This window comes from Spodoptera frugiperda, chromosome 5 (assembly GCF_023101765.2).
Source record: "Spodoptera frugiperda isolate SF20-4 chromosome 5, AGI-APGP_CSIRO_Sfru_2.0, whole genome shotgun sequence".
NCBI classification, from domain to species: domain Eukaryota; kingdom Metazoa; phylum Arthropoda; class Insecta; order Lepidoptera; family Noctuidae; genus Spodoptera; species Spodoptera frugiperda.
This window is the reverse complement of record NC_064216.1, coordinates 5,266,142-5,290,600: the sequence shown is the minus strand read 5'-3', so window position 1 is coordinate 5,290,600 and position 24,459 is coordinate 5,266,142. Positions and strand designations below refer to the sequence as shown.

Sequence of the window (24,459 nt, the reverse complement as noted above, 5' to 3'; positions counted from 1 at the left end):
GTGATATCACAGCTTAACAGAAAACCGACGTGTAACAACGCTCCTATTACTCCTTCCCAATCCCCAATTCCCCAACAACCCTCACATCAGTAGCCCCTGAAAGGACCGCATCACACTTGTAACGCGTCTAGTGTTTCGGGTGTAATATAATAATAATTTCTAAATTACATTAATAAAATCGGTATAAAATTAATTCAATATACCTCTAAACTATAAACCCAGCTTATAACTTAAAATTTAGTTTCAATGTTCCGGCAATACTGTCAATTAATTTCTCCTTTTATGAACTTATTTATATAAATTAAGTATTGAATAGTGCTGATCTGTTTCTGAGATATATCTATTAGACACTCTGAAGACAGGTTGACAAACGTACATACATAAATAAATAAATCTTGCATTACGATTCTGTATACCGATTACGTGAAACGCGGAATAAAATATGTAACAAACTTGAAATATTGACGTAACATTCGTCGTTAGATAGTAAATAAAAATAGGTTTAGTACTGAATTAATATTTTCTTAAAATTTTCTTATTTACGGTGTTAAATCATAGGTAAATGTTCTAAAGAATTTAAAGATCAGTAACGAAAAGTAAATATATAAGAGAAGATTATGAAATGATGTTTCCTTCTCTATGTATCTATCTCCATTTTTATTCCGTGCTATGAGTGTCAAATTTGGCGCTAGTCTACTAGAGAGAGACAGAGAGAGTTAAGTTTTAATTGATATGGGGTTGACGCAAGGTTGACGTTTTGACATTTGACGTTTTGACATTGGCATTTTGACATTTATCAGTAGTTGTCAGTGTCATTCCCATTCATTAAGTATTCATCTACCGGAAGATATTATCCCTAACTAAAGAACGGATCTTTAAAATTTAAGGTATTTAAATACCAAAAGTTTAATAAAAATCGTTCTTTCACGGTCTGAACAAATTGTAACTAATTATCTTTTTAGTTTTCTTAAGTAACATCAGAGAAATTTTTCAAACAATCCCATAATGATTTTAAATGACCTTTTAAAATTCCAAGGTGTGCTTATTATTTTTTGTTAAAATATCACACGGCAACAAACGAGCCACTTTTGGGCGTATCACAATAATTAAAGAATTCAATAAACCAGCTCTTAAGATTTGCAACTACACTCGAGGTTTAACGCGGCATTTTTCCTCGATAATTATATGTAATTTTATTTATGCTTGCAGAGTAATCGTCTCACCGTGCACTTATTTGGTGGTCCGCCATTTTTATTCGTTTTTCGGACAAAGGCCGGTTGACAACTGGACAATTTAATGACGCAATTATTTCTTGAACAATAAGACTGAGAGTCGTGTAACGTCACATTTCGTAGAATCGTAATAAGATTGCCGATCGTAGATTATTATCACTTTTATAAAGTTGTACAGGTTTGTCAGAAAGTGATTTATTTGTGTTCTTGTGTATCGACGTAATACGTTAATCTGTCAATGTAGCTGTGAAACGATGCAGTGCGAAAGAAATTGAACGCTATTTTTAAGACTGAAGATTTATTTTTGTCTGCAGTGTTTATCGGTTGTACGGTACCACCCCCTTTTTAATGAACTTTAATGATTTGTCATAACTTGTCTTTGTCCATTTTTCGGAAATGTGCTTATTACGGGTATTTTATTAACACTGTTATGGATTAAATTGGCGTTAATATTGTATGTTGATGAAAGTTGGAACACACGAACTCATTAAAAATATATTTTCCCCATAACCAACCCTTACTTATTATTTCCAAAGAAAACATTTTGGAGAAAGGATCTTAAAAAAACTTCAAAAAACAAAATCATACTACCGTATTAAAACACTAATGCAAAAACGATTGACAAACACATACGTAATGCGTACTCAATGACAACTGCATCAGCGATAAAATGCTGCAATACAGAAACGTAGAACATGGCGGAAAGTTATTAGAAAACCATTAGTAAGGTCATTGACATTACGTGGAGCTCACCACAAAACCTAGACTAGTGAGCCCACATTGCCTTGCTAACCGCAACATACCATATTATGGTAATCTTTAAATTTCAAGCCTAGATCGTTCAGTTTAGTAACGGTTTTGAGGTTATATGCTTTCTTATGAGCAACTGATTGGTGGTTGGTGAGAGAAGATTGTGTTTGGGAATAAAAAACCTAGTAGAACCTAGGAAGATTGTGCTTGGGAATAGAGAATAGGGACCCTAATAGTGAGAGTTCACTGCTAAACTTAGGATCTCCCTAATTGAGACTTTCTACCATTTTTTCCGTACTGAATAGGCGAGTTAGAGAAGTGTGAGAAGTTTAGTTAACGTGACTTCGGTACTTTGTACTACGTGAACTTTCCAGAAGGTTCCTTTGAATAGTGTATTAGAAAATATTCTCAGGTACTATAATTTTCTATGCATCGCACGGCATAAAAGAACATACGAGAGCCCAATTGGGCAACAATAGCGAATCGTGAAAGACTCGGACGTTTTTGCCTAACAATGGGACAACTCCCAACTAAAGGTACAAGGTAAATGCATTTAAGTACATTAGTACGTACCTTTATGGAAAAGCAGGAGACAGTTACTGCTACCGTAGTACTTACTCCAGATTTACTTAAAAGGTTTTTAGTAATTGTCCAGATAAGGGTAACCTGAATAGCTTCATAAAAATCGATTAGGTTTGAGAAGCATTGATTTAGTTGCCATAAGTATGTGATATTTCTAAGATATTATTACTGTAATATTCATTATCGAAGAAGACAGTTTCCCAAAAATGAAGACGCAATACGATATTTCGTGTATTAACCATATCACCTACTTCGGGCATGGTCGGAAACGCACTAGTAACATCCACAGTGTTGCAGTAGTATCTAGTTGGCGACCACTTTCCATCAGGCGGTTCCAAGACTTTGTTGCCACTATTGCAGGCTCAAAAAAGACTCTCTTACGCACTTATGTGTCTGTAATTAACCAGTAATTACTATTCATAAATAACATTCGTACCTGTCTTTTTTAATAAACTTCTCTTAGTACCACCCACGTATGTTCACTTAGCTATAATTTACCGGCCATTACGAAACTTTTTAACGAAGTATGACTTATGGACTAAGTGCAGTACGCCATTATTATTTTTAATGTTTTAATTACTGACTTACAGTTCTTATTTATCTTCGTACAGTTATAATTAGAATGGTCATTTAGTTTATATATAAGCAAGCAGCTGTCAGTATTTTATAAGGGATAGGCTAGCAAACGAGGTCTGGTAAGCTATTGACACCGCCTATGGACACCCATGCAACACCAGAGGAGTTACAAGTACGTTGGATTTTAGTTATTTTAGGGGCTAGTGATTTGGCAATGTATCAGGTTATCAGGGATTGAATACTATTTATGCCAGAAATATCATTCGTTTTAAGATAGCAAGTAATTTCCTACGAAATTTTGTTTTCTTTCACTAATTTGGTCAATAGATAACTGGATTTATTTCGAAAATAATATATGACACTAAACGTACAAACTATTAGGAAAACTTCCTTAGTTTATTAGCTACCCAGAAACGTAAAATTATTTACAAAATTCCCAAAAACAAATGAATTAATTGATGATAAGTAGAGTGTAAAGAGAAAAGCGCAATTTCAAAAACATCTTAATTTGCAATTTTGTTCAAAATGATCACGACGTATACATGCTCAACACACTTTCTTATCTGACCATTTGGGCTGAATATGCGTTTTATTTCGTCACTATGTTTTGTGAAGAATTTCGATACACGGCCTATTCCGTCTGTATAAACAAGGGACTTTATGTAAAAATCAACCGGCGGCGTTAGGTTCTGGTCATCGTGCATGCCATGTAGTCATGTAGTGGGACCGCCCTGCCAATATAACACTTGGGAACTGAGACATCCTACCATTGCCGCACAGTAGATCGATAGTGCTCTGATCAAACTATCACAATATCCATTATTAGCCCCAAAAAAGTCAACGAAATCTAAAAAAGCAAAGCAACAGGTCCACGGATACGGTTTTGATTCAAATGTTTGGATAGGTATCATTAATAATGACTTGATTAGGCTCTACTTTTTACCCAATAATTTAAATGGTGAGAATTAAAATTATTTTTTAAGGAATGAGCAAGAAATATTGTTTTAAATTTGAATTTAGAAACAAGTTTATGAGTTTATTCGAACACGACGATTCTTTAGTGCACTATCGAACTACTATGCGGCAGTGGTTGGATACATCGGTTTTCAGGCGTTGGATTGACAGGGCGGTCCCACTACATGACTACATGGCATGCACAATGACCAGAACCTAACGCCGGTTGATTTTTACATGAAGTCTCTTGTTTATACAGACGGAATATGCCGTGTATCGAAAAAACATATTTGAAGATAATGACGAAATTAGACGCATATTCAGTCCAAGAGTGACTTTCATAGAGATAAGGAAGCGTGTTCGGGCATGTATTCGTCGTAGGGAAGGTTACTTTGAACAAATGTTTGCAAATAAAGATGTTTTTGAAATTGCCCTTTTCTCTTTACACTCTACTTATCATCAATTAATTCATTTGTTTTTGAGAATTTTGTAAATAATTTTACGTTTCTGGGTAGCTAATAAACCAAGGAAGTTTTTCTAATAGTTTGTACGCTTAGTGTCATATATTTTTTTTAAATAAATCCAGTTTTCTGTCGACCAAATTAGTGACACAAAACAAAATTTGATAAGAAATTACTTGCTATTTTAAAACGAATGATATTTCTGCTATTATTAGTATTTATAAATTATAACTGATGTATTGGCAACTGATTAAAACTAAAACTACTAAAATCAAACCAGTATTTTTTTATTTATTGATGTTTTTGTAATGAAATCGGGATTTTTTTACCAAAACCAAAAATGTTGAATATCTCAGAAACTAGCCACTTTCCGCCCAAGGACCTCAGGGCTAATTTTGTAGGAAATTAGTTGTATTATCACCTCCCGAGAGGAATACGTCGAATTCAAAGTCACCCTGTATAATTAGAATGGTCATTTAGTTTATATATAAGCAGCTGTCAGTATAGCTAGCAAACGAGCCGGCAGATCAACTAATGGTAAGAAATCAACCCACAACACCAGAGGAGTTACAAGTACGTTGCTAGTCTTTTGGGGGCTAGTGATTTGAGTATAGAGGCTTCAGGGATTGAAAAGATTCATGCAAGATTAGGCGAACATTAATAAAGGGCTTTTAGCATAATAGATTCTAGTTTTCACAAAAACCCAATTTCACATTCAGACCGATGCTACAATTCTTTTATCTCACAAATATTACTGTGTGTGCAAAACAAATTATAGAAAAGCCACCTACATTTAGAAAAATACAAAAGTATGTACAAGATTTGAATAAGGGTTTTACCTTTTAATGACTATCGTGTATTGAATTATCAAGGCTCATCCATAAGTGCATGTCAACTACCCTTCGATCACTATCATGTGTTATGAATTCCATGACTCAAATACATGCAATTTACGTACAGTACAAGTACGGTCGTTATATCATGATTACGTACTATTATTTACCTATTTATACAAGGGCATGTGTGGACGTATGGACTAAGCAATGCTTAGTATATTTTTTATTAGTTTTCTGTGCGGGTGTATGATGGTCAGATCAGAGTCCAATAGTACTTAGTAATGAAAAGCACTTGGGGTAAATTAGATCAATAATTTGCCAATGCCTTAGCCTAGTTAGTGGCTATCTGCAGTACATAACTACTTTTTCAACTTACTAGTTATGCGGTATAAAACAAATGAATAAAATTAAAGAACATTCATCTGACCTTCATACATAGAGTCATTTAATTGTTACTTAACTCAGTCCTTAGCAATTGTTTTCGGAACAAAATCATTATCATCATCCTGAGTGCGGAGATGAGAATACGAACAGGTCTAATTAAAATTCAAGTAATTTCAAACTTAAAAAACATACTAAAATACGTTTCCTAAAACCATCTGACCTATATTTTTAATTAGGCCTCCCCCAAAGTTCACACGTAAGTCTAATGATAATATCTAAGACATTTATGATTTGGTTTATTTTTCTGTAGATATTATCTACATCCGTCCGGTGCGAAATTATGGAATAAATTAGCATAATTTATTTATGTTAAAACATAATTTGCAACGACGTAAATACTTATGGTGTTATAAGTGACATAAAATCATAAATTAGAGTAATGTAAAGTGCTCAGGAAATTCGAGTAAATAAGATTATCATAAACAGTTAATAAATTAAATTATATCATTAGAATTACGTCAAAGTGTGGGTACAATTTTTTAATGAGTATAATTTTTAGCGCCTAAATTAGACGACGGTAAATTATGGTAGTTGCAAGGTTTAATAAATAATTATTATAGGCATGTTATTGCAAATTAATTTTTGAATTTGAGTTTCATACATGTTATGCTCTTTTGGGTTAAGAAACAGAATTGCAGCAACATTTTAAATGAAAAATAAATGATACATGATATTTATTTTTGCAAATAGGTTACAATATAACTCTTTTACACGTCAATCTCTTAAATAACTAGATGAGACCGGCATTCGGACTACTCTGAGAAGAAATGCCGAAACAAACTCAGAAGTCGTAGTCTCTTTTAAAGTCCAGACAAAATCAATTAAGGATGTCGGAGAAAAACTCGAAAATAAAATAAAACACAGTACATGTAACCCTAAACAACATGAACTCATTATTTCCAGTCCCCACATTCGATCCAAAGGAAGAGATAAGAACTCGGTTCCCGTAAGAACGATATACGTCATAGAGAGTGGTCCAGTATGTATATGTCTGCCATGTCTACTATCAACTATGTGTGTAGTAAACAGTATACACAGACCAGTACACATCAAGTTATAAAAACCAGTATAAGCTGACCGTTGAATGTGCGAAAAGAACTTTCAAAGTAAGACTATGATAAACTGGATATGTATGGTTTGATGGGTAACCTAGTCTAGTGACTTGTAAAATGACTTCAGATCACTAACCTTCTGTCTGAATCAAGGGTCTTACATGCTAATATATTATTTTGTTTAAATGCTAGCAAACCCGGCGAACTCCGTTTCACCACCAATGATATTCCCAGTTTTCCTGCTTTTGTCTTAATTTTTTCCCGAATTTTCTTTGCTATAAACCTCACGGAGTCCGAGACCTTTCCAACAAATGCAAACCCCTAGAAATCGGTTCGTGCGTTCTGAAGTTATAGCGTCAGGAAGGAAAACCCGACTTATTTTTATATTATAGATCATCCAAATATCCGTGACGCCTGACTTCTCCTTTTGGATTGTCATAAAATATCTTACGGGGAAAAGAGAGTGAATCTCTATGAACATTTGCGTTTCTACAAGCGCCATATCTGACTCAGAGAGGCCAGGAAGAAGACAAGTGTCCTTTAGAGTCTCCTACGTAGTTTGCCTGTCTGGCGGTCAGGGAACAGTCATTTATTGACTATACTGTGTATAGAAGACGGTCACTTTCGTCCCCGCAGTCGGAAGTCGCCAGTTCACGTCTACCGAAGCGCTTCCGTCACTTATTAAAGTTCCATTCGTTTCATCGTTTAGGGTTGTCCCCAAAATCCAATAAGTACAATGTGTATTAATAATACCATTTGGTTTTAAGCTTTACCCCGCACTATGATTGTCTTATGTGTTATGTATGGGTGCATTTGCGTACACATAATATTACATGCGAGTTGGAGATTAAAAAGTTTAGTTATCAGAAAGCGCTACCGCGCTGTTCGGTCTCTGTCAAATATGTGTAGTCCCGCAGTTGAGACACACCTAAAAAAAGTAAGGCGAGCACAATTATTTTACTTTGCCAACACCACTCGGATTTTTATAATACTTAAGTAGTTAGTACTAGTAATACTTGGTTGAATGCGTGGGAGAGCCATGCTGCGGTAAGAACGGGCCGGGTTGACCTGAGTGCTGTGGCACTCCGGTCTAACAGAAAAACAATTATTGCGTTGTGTTGTTCGTTGTGTGAGTGAGGTTACTGAAGGCCCAATTATTCCTCTTCCCAATCCCCAATTCCCCAAATATCCTTTAAATTTCCTACCCCCAAAAGGCCGGCAACGCACTTGTAACTGGTGTTTCGGTTGTCCATGGGCGGTGGCCATTGCTCATCAGGTGACACGTCTGCTCGTTTACCGGATTATATCACAAGAAAATAGTATAACACTTATACCAACTATTGATATAAGATGAAAATAATATAACGATCACGTGCACTTACCGTATCGGTTACACGCGAGAATAGTAAATAAATAAACTAGCAATATAAAAACGTTCTTGAGTCGCGTATTACATAATTTATATTGCACTCAAGTACACAATCATAAAATTCTTGCCAATAGTTTTATTAATGTTTTAATTACCTAACACTAATTACTGAACACATACTCTGCCCGAGTCGAGTCTAAGGTATTGAAATAAAAATGTGTGTGGAATATCTTAAAAGAGTCAACAAGTATATTGCCATATAAAATCTGTTAGTGGATAAATACATAAATAACAAAATTTTCATATTTTTAACCGACTTCAAAAAACAGGGCTTCTCAGTTTGACCTGTATGTATGTTTGTGCGCGATTATCTCGCGTTTTGGTGTGGTTTTCTGAAGAGTATTTTTCAGACTTAGGAGAAGGTTCTCGTTAGGTATATTACGCGACTTAAAAAATGGAGGTTCGCACTTTAACATTTGAAGGCGGTTACCTACTTAAAAGAAGATTTTTTAAGTTATTGAAACAATACTGTAGTATACCTTTTAATATTTTCTTTGATGATAAATGACCTAAACAAAACAATGACCCATTTGGCAACAGTAGAATAATTCACTCATAAATTGAGTAGTATTATCGCCATTTATTGAGGACATATTTATTTTTATAAGCTTTTATTTGACTTGTAATGTTGGTAGAGAACTACCAACATGATTTTTTATGAAGAATCGCCCAGCTAACTCAACCTCATAAAGAATTTCATAGTACAATCAAAAGTGGTATGCGCTCAACAAGAAGTTAAATAGTTCTCAATTATTTTTAATTATAAGTTGTTAAGTCCGACGATTCACTACTAAAACATGAGACAAAACAAACTGTTAATCCATTCCCATTCAAATTTAAATCTTAAGCATTAGGTATTAGGGTTATTTTTAGGTTGCATGCTTTAAATATTTGTGTTGTGTCATCTTAGAAGAATAGGTAGAGAGATAAAATGCAGACTAATAAAATAAGCAATAGAATAACGTCCAAAAGTCATGTGACATGTGTGTTGTGATCTGTGTACTATATTTAGAATATATTTGTTTTATATATTGTGACTTCCACGTTGATCTAACGGTGATAACTACGGCGAGTCATGAACACAAAATCTGTTGTATAGCAACATAGATTTCGTGTTCTTATCGGCGAAAATTTTAGATTCTATTTAATTCTAGTCCAGAATGATCAAAATCCTGCTACACACTGCTACGCAATGTGTAGCAGGTTGATTCCCGCACGGAATCTTTGTGTGATCCACAAATTGTTGTTTCGTGTCTGGGGTCATGTGTGAACTTGTATATTTGTAAACGCACCCATGACATTGGACAAAATCCTAGTATGGGACAACTTATTTTTTAATAAAAAAAAAATCTTTAACTGTAATGAACGCAGAAAGAAAATATTGAAGACACCATAAGGTGAAAACATCGATCGTAATTGAGATCGTTGTCTATATTATTAGGTGTTACTTGAAATATGTACCTATATTTTCTGTGGAAATAATTATCTGCGCAATATTTTAAGAAATACGAAGATTAAAAATTCCCCGGAGGATGACAGATAACATATAATTATGATTTCTAATAAATAAGTACACAGTAATGATTTCTATGAAATAAGTATCATGTTAATTTCGTAAACACTACGCAATGTACGGTGTACGATAAGCTGTAGATACTGGCTAAATATGAAATGTATCCTATAAACGATTCCAATTTTTAAAATATCCCCATTTTTATAATAACTAACGGAAGACATACAAAATTTACAAAAAAAAAAACACGCTTTACTCACAAAAATAATGGTTAAAAATGCTCTTTTAGTTTCGAGTCACAGAGTTTATTTTAGTTAATTTAGCCCCACATAAAATTTTATCATAATTGATTTAGTAGTTTTGGCTAAAAATATAATTAATACCTAATGCATATTGAATATTAAACTTTTCATTCATGATTGTAATATTTGACAGCCCTACGCGCAACGCAGAAATGGTCATTTGAGGGGCTTCCTTACCGTCATTCTTTCGTAAATAATATATCTACGTTTTTTTGTATATACTTACATTTCAAAGAATGATTAGTCACTGAAAACGATTTAGATAATATTAATATAATATAAATACTTGATAAATTCACAAGCATCGATTCAAAAGTTTGTAAATATTAATTAGGTTACAACGTCAATGATGCTTAAAGATAACAGATGAAAAAAGTCCCTTTTCGTACAATTCGATCTACATATTTATGGAAACAAAAGTACCTACGTATCATTCCGACAAATATATCTGTATGATAGGTAAGTATGTACTTACATACCTACATTTTATTTACCATACTAAACTATGAAAATCTGCGCATATAAGGGGCTCTCCCCTAAATACTTTTTGTCAATTTAAATCATATACAGTCAAGCCAATAACATAATAATTAATTTAAATGTTAGGTATATTTCATTTTGTCTGCCTTTAAGGAAAAAGGAACGTTATATTTATAGTCATAAAATAAAAAGTAAAACTGCGTACCCACAAGGCACAACAGGTTGCTTTATCTTCATTACTGACAAAGAAATTGCCACATTAAAGGTGTAATTCACCTCTTTTTGTACACCGATGGTAGGGACACGTTTTATCAGATAAGTGAAATGGTTATTTACATATTTTTTTCTTTGTTCAAAATGAGTAATTAAGTTTATAATTATCGTATTTTCCTGTTATATTCAGCTGTTCAAATAGAGCTGTAAAGGGAATGTTTACTTTTAACATATATTTTTTTTATGTGAATAATATCTAGACTTTTTCCAAAGTACCGTAAACCGGGGTTACTTTGATCAATATTGAACTTTGAAGGTCCGTAACATTTATATTTGTGGGTGTAAAAAAAATACAAAAAAAGTCTATTAATCGGTATTTTTAGTACTCTCGATTCCTGTAATAATAAGTAAAAAAATGTGTCGTGATATTGAGAAAAAATAAAAAAACTGTCTGATCAAAGTTATACGTAGGATGGGGTTACTTTGATACCCCCATTTTTTATTGCGTAACGACAAAGAAACTCCAATTATAATTCCAATAAATGAAAAAAATCAAAATCTACCAACGGGTAAAATAAATATTCACATTTTTGTCTTATGGGGTAACTTTGATCAAATAAAAGTCATTAGAGAAATTTAACATTTCTTTATTAAACATGTTGGTAACACAATTCTAGCTTAAAATCAGATCTTATTTATTTATTTTCATTAAAACTAAACAGGAACTTAGTAGAAATAGTAAGTCTTCATACAATCAACAAAGTTAAAACCTATAAAATAATTAGTCTTCATAAAATCAACAATATAAAACCTATGCTAACAATACTGCGATATCAATATCAAAAAAAATTGGACACATTCAACATTACTATGATGACTTGCAAAAGGCTTTGGTTTTGGCAGGTAGGCTAATATGTCACTTGTCTCAATTTGAGATATATCATCACGAACCAATTTGAATTCTTTTTTATTTCCCAAGGATTTGAAATCTTCGACAACCAGTACTAGATTGATAATGCGACAAACATATCTGTAAGTTTTCTTGCCCCGTTGTGACCAAAACTTCACTAAAACAAATCTCATAACTTTGATCAATCTCACACCATATACCCTATCAATGACACCCCGCATTAAGCAAACTTAATTCATTGCATTCTTTTTGAAGTTAGAATAACAATAATCTCTGTATTGATTAATCGATCATAGGCACATAATGGAGTTTATCTAGAAATTTCATTACACCATCGTGTGTTTAAATACAAATGAAGTTTTGCAGCAAAATTATTTAGCTATTAATAGAGAAGAACAATGTATTTACCATTTTTAATTAAATTTGCGGGTGGATTCCCAGCGTGTTCTCAGAAAAGGATTTGACAGTTCTTCAGTTTTGCTAACCTAGAAAAAAAAAACTACTATACGCGTTTCGTTTTACGGAATTCGCCATTTTATATGAAATGAAAGTTTCGATCAAAGTCACCCCGTGAATCAAAGTAACCCCGGTTTACCAGTACTTACCTAATTTATTTATTCTCAAATCTTAAAAATGTAAAATATTTTAAGTTAATTAGTATGTTCTTCCATGTATATCGCTAGTATTTGGACCCGATTCAATTATCCAATCGAATTACAAGCCAAATTACTGCTAATCGTAAACATGCTTATAATTATTAAGGCTAAGCTAGTGATTATTATTTTCCTTTCGTATTTTATTGTTTAAAATGTTTCTTAATTATTTATTAGTCTAAATAAGCTATTAGAATTTATTTTAAACGACCATGAAGCACATTTTCTTTTTAAAATTACGTACGACTGTTACCGTTGAATACGTTTTCAAAAATTTGTATTGTCTGTATAAAATTGTAGTGTATGTCAAATCAAACCAAATCAGTTTAATGTACAGTGTGGTTTACAATTTTATTCATTAATATGTCCCAACTATGGGCCTCTCTCAGTCTGTCTTCAGTCTTATTGTAGGTACGTATAGGTACAATAAAAGGTATGCAAAAACTCTGCCGGTAGGTGGCAGTGTTTATGTTTCCTTCAGTCCTTTTTGCTGTCACCACAAAGTACCTGCAGAAGTTAATCGATCATTCCATGTCACAGGCTTGTCACTTTAGTCTGTAATCAGTAATCACTGCCTGAGTTCTTACAGTAAACTGATGGACCAATTAAATTGATCCAAAAACTTTATCATTTACCACTTCAAAATAAAATGGAACATAAGTAACAGCATTCGAAGTAAATCAACTTTCATTTTCTTTTTAAATGTTATGCACACTGACAATTATTGAACATTCATCCTTCAGCCCTATCAGGTCTTAAGTTAATTCAGTGTTTCAGAGCTTTAGTGGCGATAAATCTCTGCGTTCACTGTTCACTTTCCTGATATCAAGTCATAAAAATAAATGTGCGGCCCGTCTGATCATTCTTGTTCATGATAAATTTCGATTCTGATTGTAGCCTAATCTATTACATAAATCTTTAAGATCCAAAATACATATTTTTAATCTTGTATCATTCAAGGTGATCGATGATAAGAGACTTGGAAAATTGAATGAATAGGTCGATGTTACCTAAATATAAATGCGTTGCCCTGGAAACAACTAAAAGTGGGATTGCAAAATATGAAGAGGGTCCTTCGTTTACTATGATTTTTGATCATCATGTATACCTCATCTATTTAATTATTCTCAAAGAATTGAATGATATAGAATTAACTCTTTAACGACACTTATATCTTGACCAAAATACTTTACTTTATTCTAAATGAAAATAAAAACCAAAGCAAAACAAAAATCATAAAGACCTTTGACATTTAAAACATTTCTATCTAATTAAAACGAAATTCAAATTAGTCAATACCAAGTGAAGGTAAGTGCATTAGCCTCTGTCTCAGTCTCAACATGTTTAGCAACATACTTAAGTGACAGATAAAAATAAAATAGCAAGCTGCATCGTGTCTGTATGACAAACTAATATAGGTCATAACTACGGTCACGTGGAACAAAAACCCGAGCGTTACTGCCAGCAACCGCTTGTAAAGAAATTAAAACTGGTTCGATGTTCTTGACTAAATAGCGTGAGTAACATTCATCAAAGATAAGGGTTAGGTCAAAGTCTACATGTTTTTTCTCTGCCAGGAATTCTTGTTATGACGAATGGAAAGTACATATTAGTTTTAGATTGTAAATATTGTCTGTTTAATCTTGAGTTGGATTTCCAACAAAGGGTAAGTAATGGTCTACTTCAAAATTATGAGTTGTATTGCATTTGGATTTATCCTCAACTAATTTCTAAAACAGTGTATTAATAACTATTAAGATTTAATCGATAATTTCGTGCTTAAATAAGGCGACTATTTTAAACAAGCTCTGGACAAACTGAGCGGCAGAGATAAACATGAAAGAGACCAAATTAAAGAAAAATGCACCAAAAAAAAGTGAATTAAGCCCAAAATTTATTGTTTAAGAATATCTTGCGTTATATAAACGAAGGCGAACTTCTGAACTCAAAGCACCAGTTAACAGACATCCGCAACCTCGTACAGTTGCGGTTTCGTTCAACAACCTTACAAGGACTGGACCTGATACTGACTACTCCGTATACAATGACGACAAGACGACAAATCTTTACGATATTGCAAAACTTCAGAATAAATTAGACCATACTTTCGAGGTCATCCGAAGGTCCAAACACTTCCATAAAGGCCCAAAACACTTCAAACGACATGATAAAGCGTAGGCAATTTGCATTAAAATAAGCCAATAAAACCATTTTAACCGTCGTGTAAATTAATGAAATTTTGACTAATTAGCGTATTTTTAAAGTCAATACATTTATCACCGACCTAATTTAGCCACAATTAGCAATAATAAAACATCTGCAATAAACATGCAATGCCGTTGATATCCTTACAATTTCATTAAAAGTTACAGCCATGATGTCCTTCTTTGGTACTCAGACACAGTACTTGAACAATAAAACGAAGTGAGATAGTCGTTGAATCACTTGACACACATTTGTGAGAAGAGAAATTCTTACGTAGAACGTGAAATATTTCAAAAAGAATACAATTACAAATATAAAATCAAAAAATAAAAGAAAGATGACAAGGAAGAAACTCCAACCAGAAAATATTGAAGGTAGAGATGCTAGAAAAATTTAAAAATGAAATAAACCAAATAATATGGTAAATAATCTTTGTATTGAGCCTCTCAATGAAACATTTGAATGCTAGAATGTGGCCATTAAATCCTGGCTTGGAATGGAAAATGGAAGCCCTGAAATACAAGAAACAATTCCAAGTATACATGAAGATGTGTTTAGATATTGAATGCTTAAGCAGGCAATAGTTCCATAGTATTTAATGCTAAATCATTCCCGTAAAATATAAATAGACATCACGTAAACAGCATTTCTGGAATCTACCGTCTTAGTGCTTGCAAATAGCTATTGTTTTTCTGAGTTCAAGACATTTTCTGTTTAAAAACCTTTACACATGCTTGTTTTATTACATCATTCGAATGATATCCATCATACAAAATGATTGTCCTATTTCGTTAGTCACTTAGAAAGCAATGATGATAACATCATTATTACATAGTTGTTTAATGAGACATATAAAGATAAAAATTTAATTTTAGATAAGATGCGTAAGTGAGAAGCCCACCATGCTCTAACTTAGTAACAGACGTCAATATACTGATAAACGAAATACTGAAAATGGTTTTGGAAAATTGAGACAACTGTTTACCATTTTCAGCTACGCTAGCCACTATATCCACTTCATTGGATTTATTTATTCTAACTTCGTATAGTTTAATTATAAAGTACACAGGTAATAAATTCTATAGTTTACTGAAGAAATAAAAATGTTAGTTTATTGGTTAGCTTGTTTATTATACTCTTTTCTGAGGTAGTCTTAGAATTGTGTCTATTTTAAGAACAGTTTTTCTATTTAAATCACCTTCAAAGATTCTTATTTATACAACGGAGAAAAAAGAATCGACATTATGATGGGAATTAACGTAAGATTACTTAACCAAGTCAACGTTTTTACTCACCTCTTTGACATTAACTACGACAAAGAAATTTCTTCATTATCGCAACCACTTGTATGTGAAGAGGATTATAATGCCCATCGTAAACCAAATTTCATTTCACCTTCTTATCTATTTTCAATCTAATCTTTTATTACTCAAGACAATTTATTGTTCAAACACTAACAAATTATCATGTCCATATCATTCGACGTCAGATCATGGTAATTTATTAACTGTGCGACTGTAAATGGACGCAAAATTCCAACAATCTGCATATGACTTGAGTGACACAGGCGATACAGTAACTTTATTTAGTACACAGCGTGCCGATAAGTATGTAAATGAAAAGACAGACAGTGAGATAAATTGCGTACATAGACGTTTTAACCCACGTATTCCATCAAAAGAGGGCATGAAACTAAGTGATAATAAATTACGATGAATTAGTATGGTCGGTTGATTGTTTATGTTCAACAAATGGTTTATTTCCAGAGATGGAGAGCATGGCCTTAACCTTGAATGCCCTAATTTATAAAACACCAAAGGTACAATTTTCCAAGTGTAAACAGAACTAGAGCATTTGTAACAAGCCTTGACATCTCAATTAGAATATGAGTAAGTAAACATACGAGTCGATAATCGAATGCAATTAAATAAAATAAGATTTAAATCAACAGACACTCTTTCTCAATTAAGGATTCCAAAATTAATAATATGGTTCGATTCAACATTCTTAACCCTACTAGCGTGTAATTACTTTGATTCTTTTGAGAATTTTCTCAGAAAATGTTGTCGCCATTTTTTATTCAGTTAGCCCTTGTCGTTAATACAAATCTGTCTCAGTAAATGTCAACCGTCATGGTGACAGTTTTACATTGACAGATTCAAGACTTGATACCACCAACACTTTCTTATTTTTTAAACAAATTTTACAATTCAACGCCCTTTATTTACTTTTGAGTGACAACATTGAAATTAGTTCCATTTTTGTAGTAACAGACCAGTGACTAAAATGAAATGATTAGATACACAGAAATCTATGATGGACGTTTTGTAGAAGTTCATAAAAGTTGAAACCTAGGAGAAAAGAAAATTTAGGGAAAAAAGAGAGTTTTACCACAAAAAACAACAGAATGATGTCAAAACAAACTAATTTTAATAATGACATTGTAGTACGACAACGTTTGAAGCATACGAGTGCGATGGGACAATGATAAGGACAATCATAAAGGTTATCTAGCCTCCTTGAACCGCCACTTTTTGACTGTATTTTTAAACTGCTAATAAATGCTAATGACAAACCCGTAGGATTTTATCTAGATCGTCTGGTACCTTTCAAGTACACGGAACTATAATAACCTGTTTAGTAGCGGAAAATGTTGTAAAAATAGAATATGTAGTAGCAAATTTCCATTTTAAATCGAATAAAACTATTCATCTATTTAGAACGGCTATATTAAGAGCAAAGAGGGATAATAAAAAGTCAAATTAAATTAAAATAACTGCTATATTATGCAAGATAGCTATTTAATTTGCAGTTTGTTTTTGCAGCGTGGATGTTGATAATGGAGGTAAATACGAAGGATATACATTTATTCAAGTTGTCAATACCTTCTCATATGACTGTGGGTAGAATACTTAAAGAAATATTAATATTTATGTGACGATCGATTTTGTTCATAATGTCAAATTGGACTTTTTTTTTACATTTGATGGGTCGACGTTTGGCCGCTATCTCGCCTGATGGTAAGTGATTTTAAAATGTTAGTTACTTATACTGCTGACACATAAATTATACATGAAGGGATATTGATGAGTTTCTGATTATGGTCTTCACTAAAATATATCAATTTGTTTAAACTCGTGCAGTACCTACTTACAACGCAAAGGAGCTTGAGAAGTACCTTATTATTCATGCCATTTTTTTTTTTCATTGCAGGCTGCACCACTTTCAGGTGATCACATTATCAACTATTGCATAATTATGATGTCTCATACATAATTCATCGACGGAAAATTCACTAAAAGCCTTGCACATACCTTCGTTATCAACATTATAATTAGAGTGGAGATGAAAAATAGTATTATGTGGGGTTAATACAGGTTTATTTTTGTGTAGTCTAGCATTAAAATAAGTGGTATCATCAAAAACATTAAAACCTGCAATAAAAACGTCAACTATTAACGTAATATGAGTCATTACAAATATTTCTTCGGAATCTTCCTTACTCTCAATTTTAAGAGCCTAATTTGCTTTAAATTCGTCCTTATCGACAGGATCATTAACAAGGATAATACCATCATCAACGTACATTTGATCGTGGAAGGCATTTTTATTTCAACCTTGGCGAAGAAAATCTTGAATGCCTATTGGGTTTCAAGCAATGTTTGGATAAGAAACATGTCAAAGTATTTACACACAACAAAGGTTATCTTGTTGATTTCAATGTAAATTATATGTAAAAAGTTATATGCGATAGTCACGATGTACGAATTAACGTGGTCTTATGTATTGGTGACGCGACTGTGCGAACTATCTCGCTTTGTGTACAATGTATTGTGATTCATTTCGTCATCATTGTTGATAATCTGCGTCAAATAGTGACAATTTTACGCTAACAATAATGTTTCATAGCGTTACAACGAGAGAGGCCTCATTTTGGAATTTGGACCAAACATTTTTTATTAACGTCTGGCATTTGAACTTGATTATTTCTTCTATTATTAGATTAATTTCTTCGTCTGTCCCATTTTAAATGTTATTGAACCAAAATAATAGCAATATACTTCTATTCATTTTGTTTATCGACATTGTTACTCTTAAACATCTGTAAAGGTATTACATTTTTCATACTTCAGTATTTCTTAACGGTATTTATCGATACGGTATTTATTTTGCAAACTTGAAGTACATATTAGCATTATCAAAATGTTGTACACATGTCCCGGTATCTAATTTACTCAATTTACAATCTATTTTAAATTAGATTAAAGTGCAATTTCCATCAGATACCTATAGTGATTCGATAATGAATTCGATTGTGGACACTGAACTTAACAATTCTCAAATAGTGGCTTTTGTACTATAGTCACTACAATATACTCTAGAATAGATCCGGTGATTTGTCACGAGATTACGCAAGATTTTGCGACCGCTTTGTACTTTATGTGAGGTGTATTATTTAAAGTAACGCTATGCACGCAACAGGTGCAAGTTAATTAACACCCAGTATATCTGCGCTCCCTCCCACCCGTCAGAAAAGGTATAAACTATTATCTGCCAACTCAAGAATTCAACTGACTTAAACGACCAGTTATCTAATACTTTATGATCACTTCTAACTATAATACAACTGAATTATTAAAACATAACAAAAACGTTACCCAATTTATCCACTATCTCATGAATGTAAACTTGTTTGTTTTATCGAGTATTGATAACATTACAGTAAGTACTTACGCTTCGCTCTTGTCGTAGACTGGGAACGTCTGGTGAGTCAAGTCCTGTAAGGACGAGCTGGTCTGGGGCTCAGCGGAGATACCCTGAGCCCTCTGCTTCCTCGGACCACGCGATCCTCGAGCATACTGCTGGTACGGGAACACGCTCTGCAACTTGTCCAGTTGCGAGCGCAGTTCCAACATCTCCTGGTCACGTTGCTTCAGCAACGCTTCCAGTTCTCGTATCCTCTCAATTAGAGGCTGCATGTCGTTCGTCATTGTCGCGTTAGCAACACAATTCTCAGAATCAGCGTTCATTGCGCTTGGAGTCCCCATTATACCATTTAATTCAATCTCTCTATAAGTTTCGTTTAAAGCACGCCTATCGCCGTTCACTGTGGGCGCCACGGTAAGCGCTCCTCCACCTGTATTCACTAAGGCCCTCGGCTCATCGTCAGCAGCTGTACGCTGTGACGATCCAAAGCAGAGGGTGTCAAAACACACGCGCATTCACTCGGTTACCGAGCACTGAACGGAATCACTAGGGATTTCACTTGTTTTATTGTTAGTTATTGTACTTTAATGTCCACTATCACTGTGAGTTGTTTCGTACGGTGGTCGAACACGGTTTAGGGAGGTGCAGGATGTGTGTGGGTCGGGTGCGTGCGAGCCGTGCGGCGCGGGCGCGGACGAGCGGAGTAGTGTAGATACGCGCGCGCCGCCTGTCCGCTGTCGTGGAGTCAGCCCCGCGTGCCTCGGCACCGCCCTGAAAATATAATTTTCTTGCTTTAGTATGATCATTAAATGTCATTTTTAATCACAATTTAACCACGAAGAATCGTTTCCAACCATCATTCTCTAGCCATAAAACAGAAAGAAAAACAATTAAAGACCTTATAACATTTTCTAAATCGTATAACTCCGTTATAAAATAATTAATGGTTTAAATACTCAAGCTAAACTAATCAACCATTTTAATCGTGTTTAATTAATTATCAATTATATTGTACCTATTTTTATAACGACAAGCAGTCTTTTGTCTTTACGGTTATGACTGAACCACACTTCAAACGCGTCATATCTTCGTAGAAAATACATTTGAACAGTGTGTGAAGAAAATGCTAAGATGCACGAAAAGGAAAATTTTCCGGATTTATCAAAGCATTTTAACGCTGGCTTCTGAAGTGATTTTACAATACAATTGATTGCTTATCAACCTAGTTTAAGGGGCGATAAACAATATCTGTTTACATCTGGTAGGAAAGATCATTGATCACCTGATTCATGCGCAACAATACAACCACATGACATTTTTTTTAATCTAATCGTAAATCTTTATTTGACACAACACGAGGACGAGACGTCTCGATAATATAATGAAGTAGATGTTAAAAACATTAATTGATGAAAAAATAGTAAGTATACATCTGTGGAATACAAACAACATTAATTGCCTCTTTGATACTGAAGAAAATGTAATTGCTGACAATGACCTCAAAACATAGGCTGTTTACGATACTGAACACGTGGTACGACACAAATTTTCCGCAATGGAAAGTCTCACAAAGTACCACATTCAAGTACTAAGCTATAATTAAATTGGAGATAATCCTAAAACAGTGGCAGTTGGAAAGGGATAAGAAACCGGTTAATTAAAATCACTAGTCATAAACATACATGTGTATCAAACTAGATAAAGTAAGACAGTGACTGGACTTCTATATTAAGAAATCAGTTCCAAGCTCGACACATGACATTTAGAAGATTAAAACGTAGTAGCATTAATGATAAACTGAAAGTAACTGAGATAGTTATCGTATCTTTCAAAACAGTATTAATCAAACTTTTAGATAAACTATGTAAAATTAAAATTAATTTCAAGCTTCAATCAAGAGGAGATATATTTAGAGACACCAAAAAGTATGGCAGACACCCTCATCTGTATAAACAATTTAGTTTTAGCAAAGATAATAAAGTGGATATGACAGGTTTGGGGCAACGCGCCAATACAAATGAATTTGTTATATCAAAGCGGGATTAACGTAAATATTTTAGTGGATTGTGGTCACAAATAACACCTAACATGGTATACAAATTTTAATTGTAGAATTTCCTTAAATAACATCACATGTTTTGGTAACATTGTTGGGAATATTTAGAACGTGATTGATGGATTTGAAGCAGTTCTTTGTACTTTTAATTACCAGACAAAATAAAAAGACAACAGCGCTAAGCTGGCAACAGTCAGACAGAATAAAAAAGAAAGACTTTTATCATCAGTAGGTGCAGTTGCCAGTAGCATTATCATGACAAGATCAATTGTTGCAGTATCGGGCTCATATAATGCATTAAAATTATCTTTTTCTGCATTATCGTTGTTTTCGAGATCAACACCAGGATGTTAACTCTAATTCAACGAAAAATGAAGTTTTGTCGGAAACTTCGCAGATTTCGTACTACAATTCCATTTATTGCGAACTTTCGTGAACAAAACAGATAAAGTTAAGAGAAATAAACAGTTTTTTTGATTTGAAATTAAAAAGAAAACGTTATATTAAGTAATTTTATTACGGTAAATCAGATTAAACCTATGGCCGAAAATAATCTCCTTCGAGAACTAGAGTAAACCTACAGTACACAGTACAAGTGTATTAGAAACTTCTTTAGCATCATTATCCTTAAGGACGAACACGAGACATTGACATAATGAAATGTTAATTTTAAACGACCTTACTCCGGTTTAGTTAGTGGGCGTTCTTGTTCCGTATTTAATTGTTCTGTTCCGGTGGGTGTACATAAAATATCATCACCAGTAAAGGGCGTCTCATATACACACAATTGCACCATATCGCAGAATATTGTTCGAAATGCCGCACCCATCGTGACGGCTAAATATATTGAAATGCCGTGACATAGCTATCGGTGTTCATATTGTTCGTGTTCACTTAGCGTAATCTCGTTATTTTATGTAGCTTTACTTTCATCTGTATTGTGTTGGTATTGCTACTTAAAATATATAATAACACAGCTGTTACATACTACTCGATATTTATGTCTCATTTAAAAAGATAGGTATTTAAGAGATAATCAGAAAGAAATAACTTTAAGAATCGAAACAAATATCTCATAAGTGAAAATACAATCAGACGATACGATGAAAATTATACTACAGACGCCGTCACCAATTTAAATTCTCTCAGCGAATATCAAGATGATCTTTTAAGATTGACAGTTCGGATATTTCGCCCTTCAATAACATCTTGCGCGATAACTTGGAAGAAAACCCGTTGCGACTGGTTACCATGTTCCAAATAAAGTGTTTATTTGCGTATCTACTCGTTAAAATCTGTTTAACAAGCTTTATGCAAACAAAACAATGTTTATTGAGTCCCAGTGTAAGATATTGCATGCCGAACCGTCGTGTGTTACTTAAAATGTTATTTATTTTCTCAACTGTTAATTGAACGGCTCGAAAATTAAATGTGTAATTGGTAAATATTTATTTTAGCGAGTAATTTTCTGTAATGTAATATTTAAATAAAACCTTATTTGGCATATGATGTATTCACGTGATTTTTAGTAAAATGGAAACCATCATTATCGACTTTTAGGAGATATTTTGTGTTTTTTTTTCTGGCACCGCTCATCTCAAGCATCGACAGCCGTCTCAACAGGATCGACCTCCGGTCTTGGGGGAGTGATGTGGCGACACATTGACAAGTGACAAGTGACAGATGACAGAAGTCGCACATAGACTATCGACGAGCAAATCAACGGATGACGTCACAAATATCGAAGGATATTTTATATATCATTTATTTATTTATTTTACTTATTATAATAATTTTACTTATTGACTATTACGTTATTGAAAAACACATAATTTAATTTTCGGTTAAATCTAAATGTAATTGCACTTCTCCTGAAAATTGCTAAAATATTTTGGAATGTGGTTTAATCCCAACAGTCGGGAAGTGGATTTATAGTCAGATTTAATGCACTCATCGCATAATTTATGACACTCCAAGAAATATCACCACATCCTTTCATAAATTCACGAATGGGAATATCGTGGAATGTTATTCAGAATTCTATTTTCATGTGGTTAATCACGTATCTCTTCGAGAAGCTTACAAATTAGAATTTCTAAACATTAGATTTATTTTAGTTTTCCTTATAGTCTACACAGTATAATTCATTGATGAGTATTAATCTCATTGAAATCAAATTCATGGAATCACTGACTACTGACTTCATCTGACATGACCCGCCAAAGGCGCAATTGAATCAATATAATCTATAAAACCTATATTTGTTCAACTTTATCTAGTTTCTGATCTACAAGTTGCTTGGTTTAAATACCAGTTTACTGAGTTTAAATCTAAACATAAATCACTTTTATATCACGTACAATTATGTAGGCAACCGCTTTCTGAGTAATATTTCATTGCTAGAAGTCGAAAGTGGCCTTTACGGGTCAGTTATTAACACCCGTCTTACCGCCAACCGAGCAAAAGCTACTTTTTTAATGACAGCCGTCACTGGTTCTACTGGAATATGCATCTGCAGTGCATGTTTATTCAATCCGTGGATTTTCATTTACCTTTACGACATGCAAACTAGCAAACTAAACATTTTTGATTGCGACATATGTGCTATCGTTAGAAATATATTTAGCAAGTACATTGTGTCTCTTTTCTTTTGTATCATCTGACATTTAAATGGGTTCTACAGTCTCATCAAGATCTAAACGGTCCTCATTAATATCTCTGTTGCAATCTGTTCCTGTTATAGAACTGTCAACATAATAAACGGTTATTACATTAATATTTTTTTCATCGCATTCAACGGCTTTTCATAAAGTCATTATAATTAATCAGGCAGCTATACTTCAGTTCTAATTGAACATGTTCTACTCGCAGTGCTAATATAAACTTACAATATTGTCTTATTTATAACCAGCGACCGCAACTAAGTAAAGCAGATCGCGGGTTGCATTATAATGTTGTACCTAATAAGTACTTAGAAAAACATTTGCATCAACAAATGCATGTCCAACTTATTCTAGGTACACTACTTTGGCTTAATGTAGTATCTCAGATACAGATTACTTTACAAGGTGATATGATGTCAAGTTTTAGTTGTATACAATACA

The 24,459-nt window shown here is 33.4% G+C and overlaps 1 protein-coding gene across 1 annotated transcript in view; it reads right to left on the bottom strand.

Moving 5' to 3' along the window:
* The window catches only part of LOC118272099 (cGMP-dependent protein kinase, isozyme 2 forms cD4/T1/T3A/T3B), a 127,051-nt gene that overhangs the window by 67,730 nt on the left and 34,862 nt on the right, over positions 1–24,459 (bottom strand). Inside the window, exon 2 of the mRNA XM_050693584.1 lies at positions 19,327–20,070. Coding sequence (XP_050549541.1) covers positions 19,327–19,814 — 488 coding nt within the window. The 5' untranslated portion in view covers positions 19,815–20,070. The remainder of the gene's footprint in view (positions 1–19,326; positions 20,071–24,459) is intronic.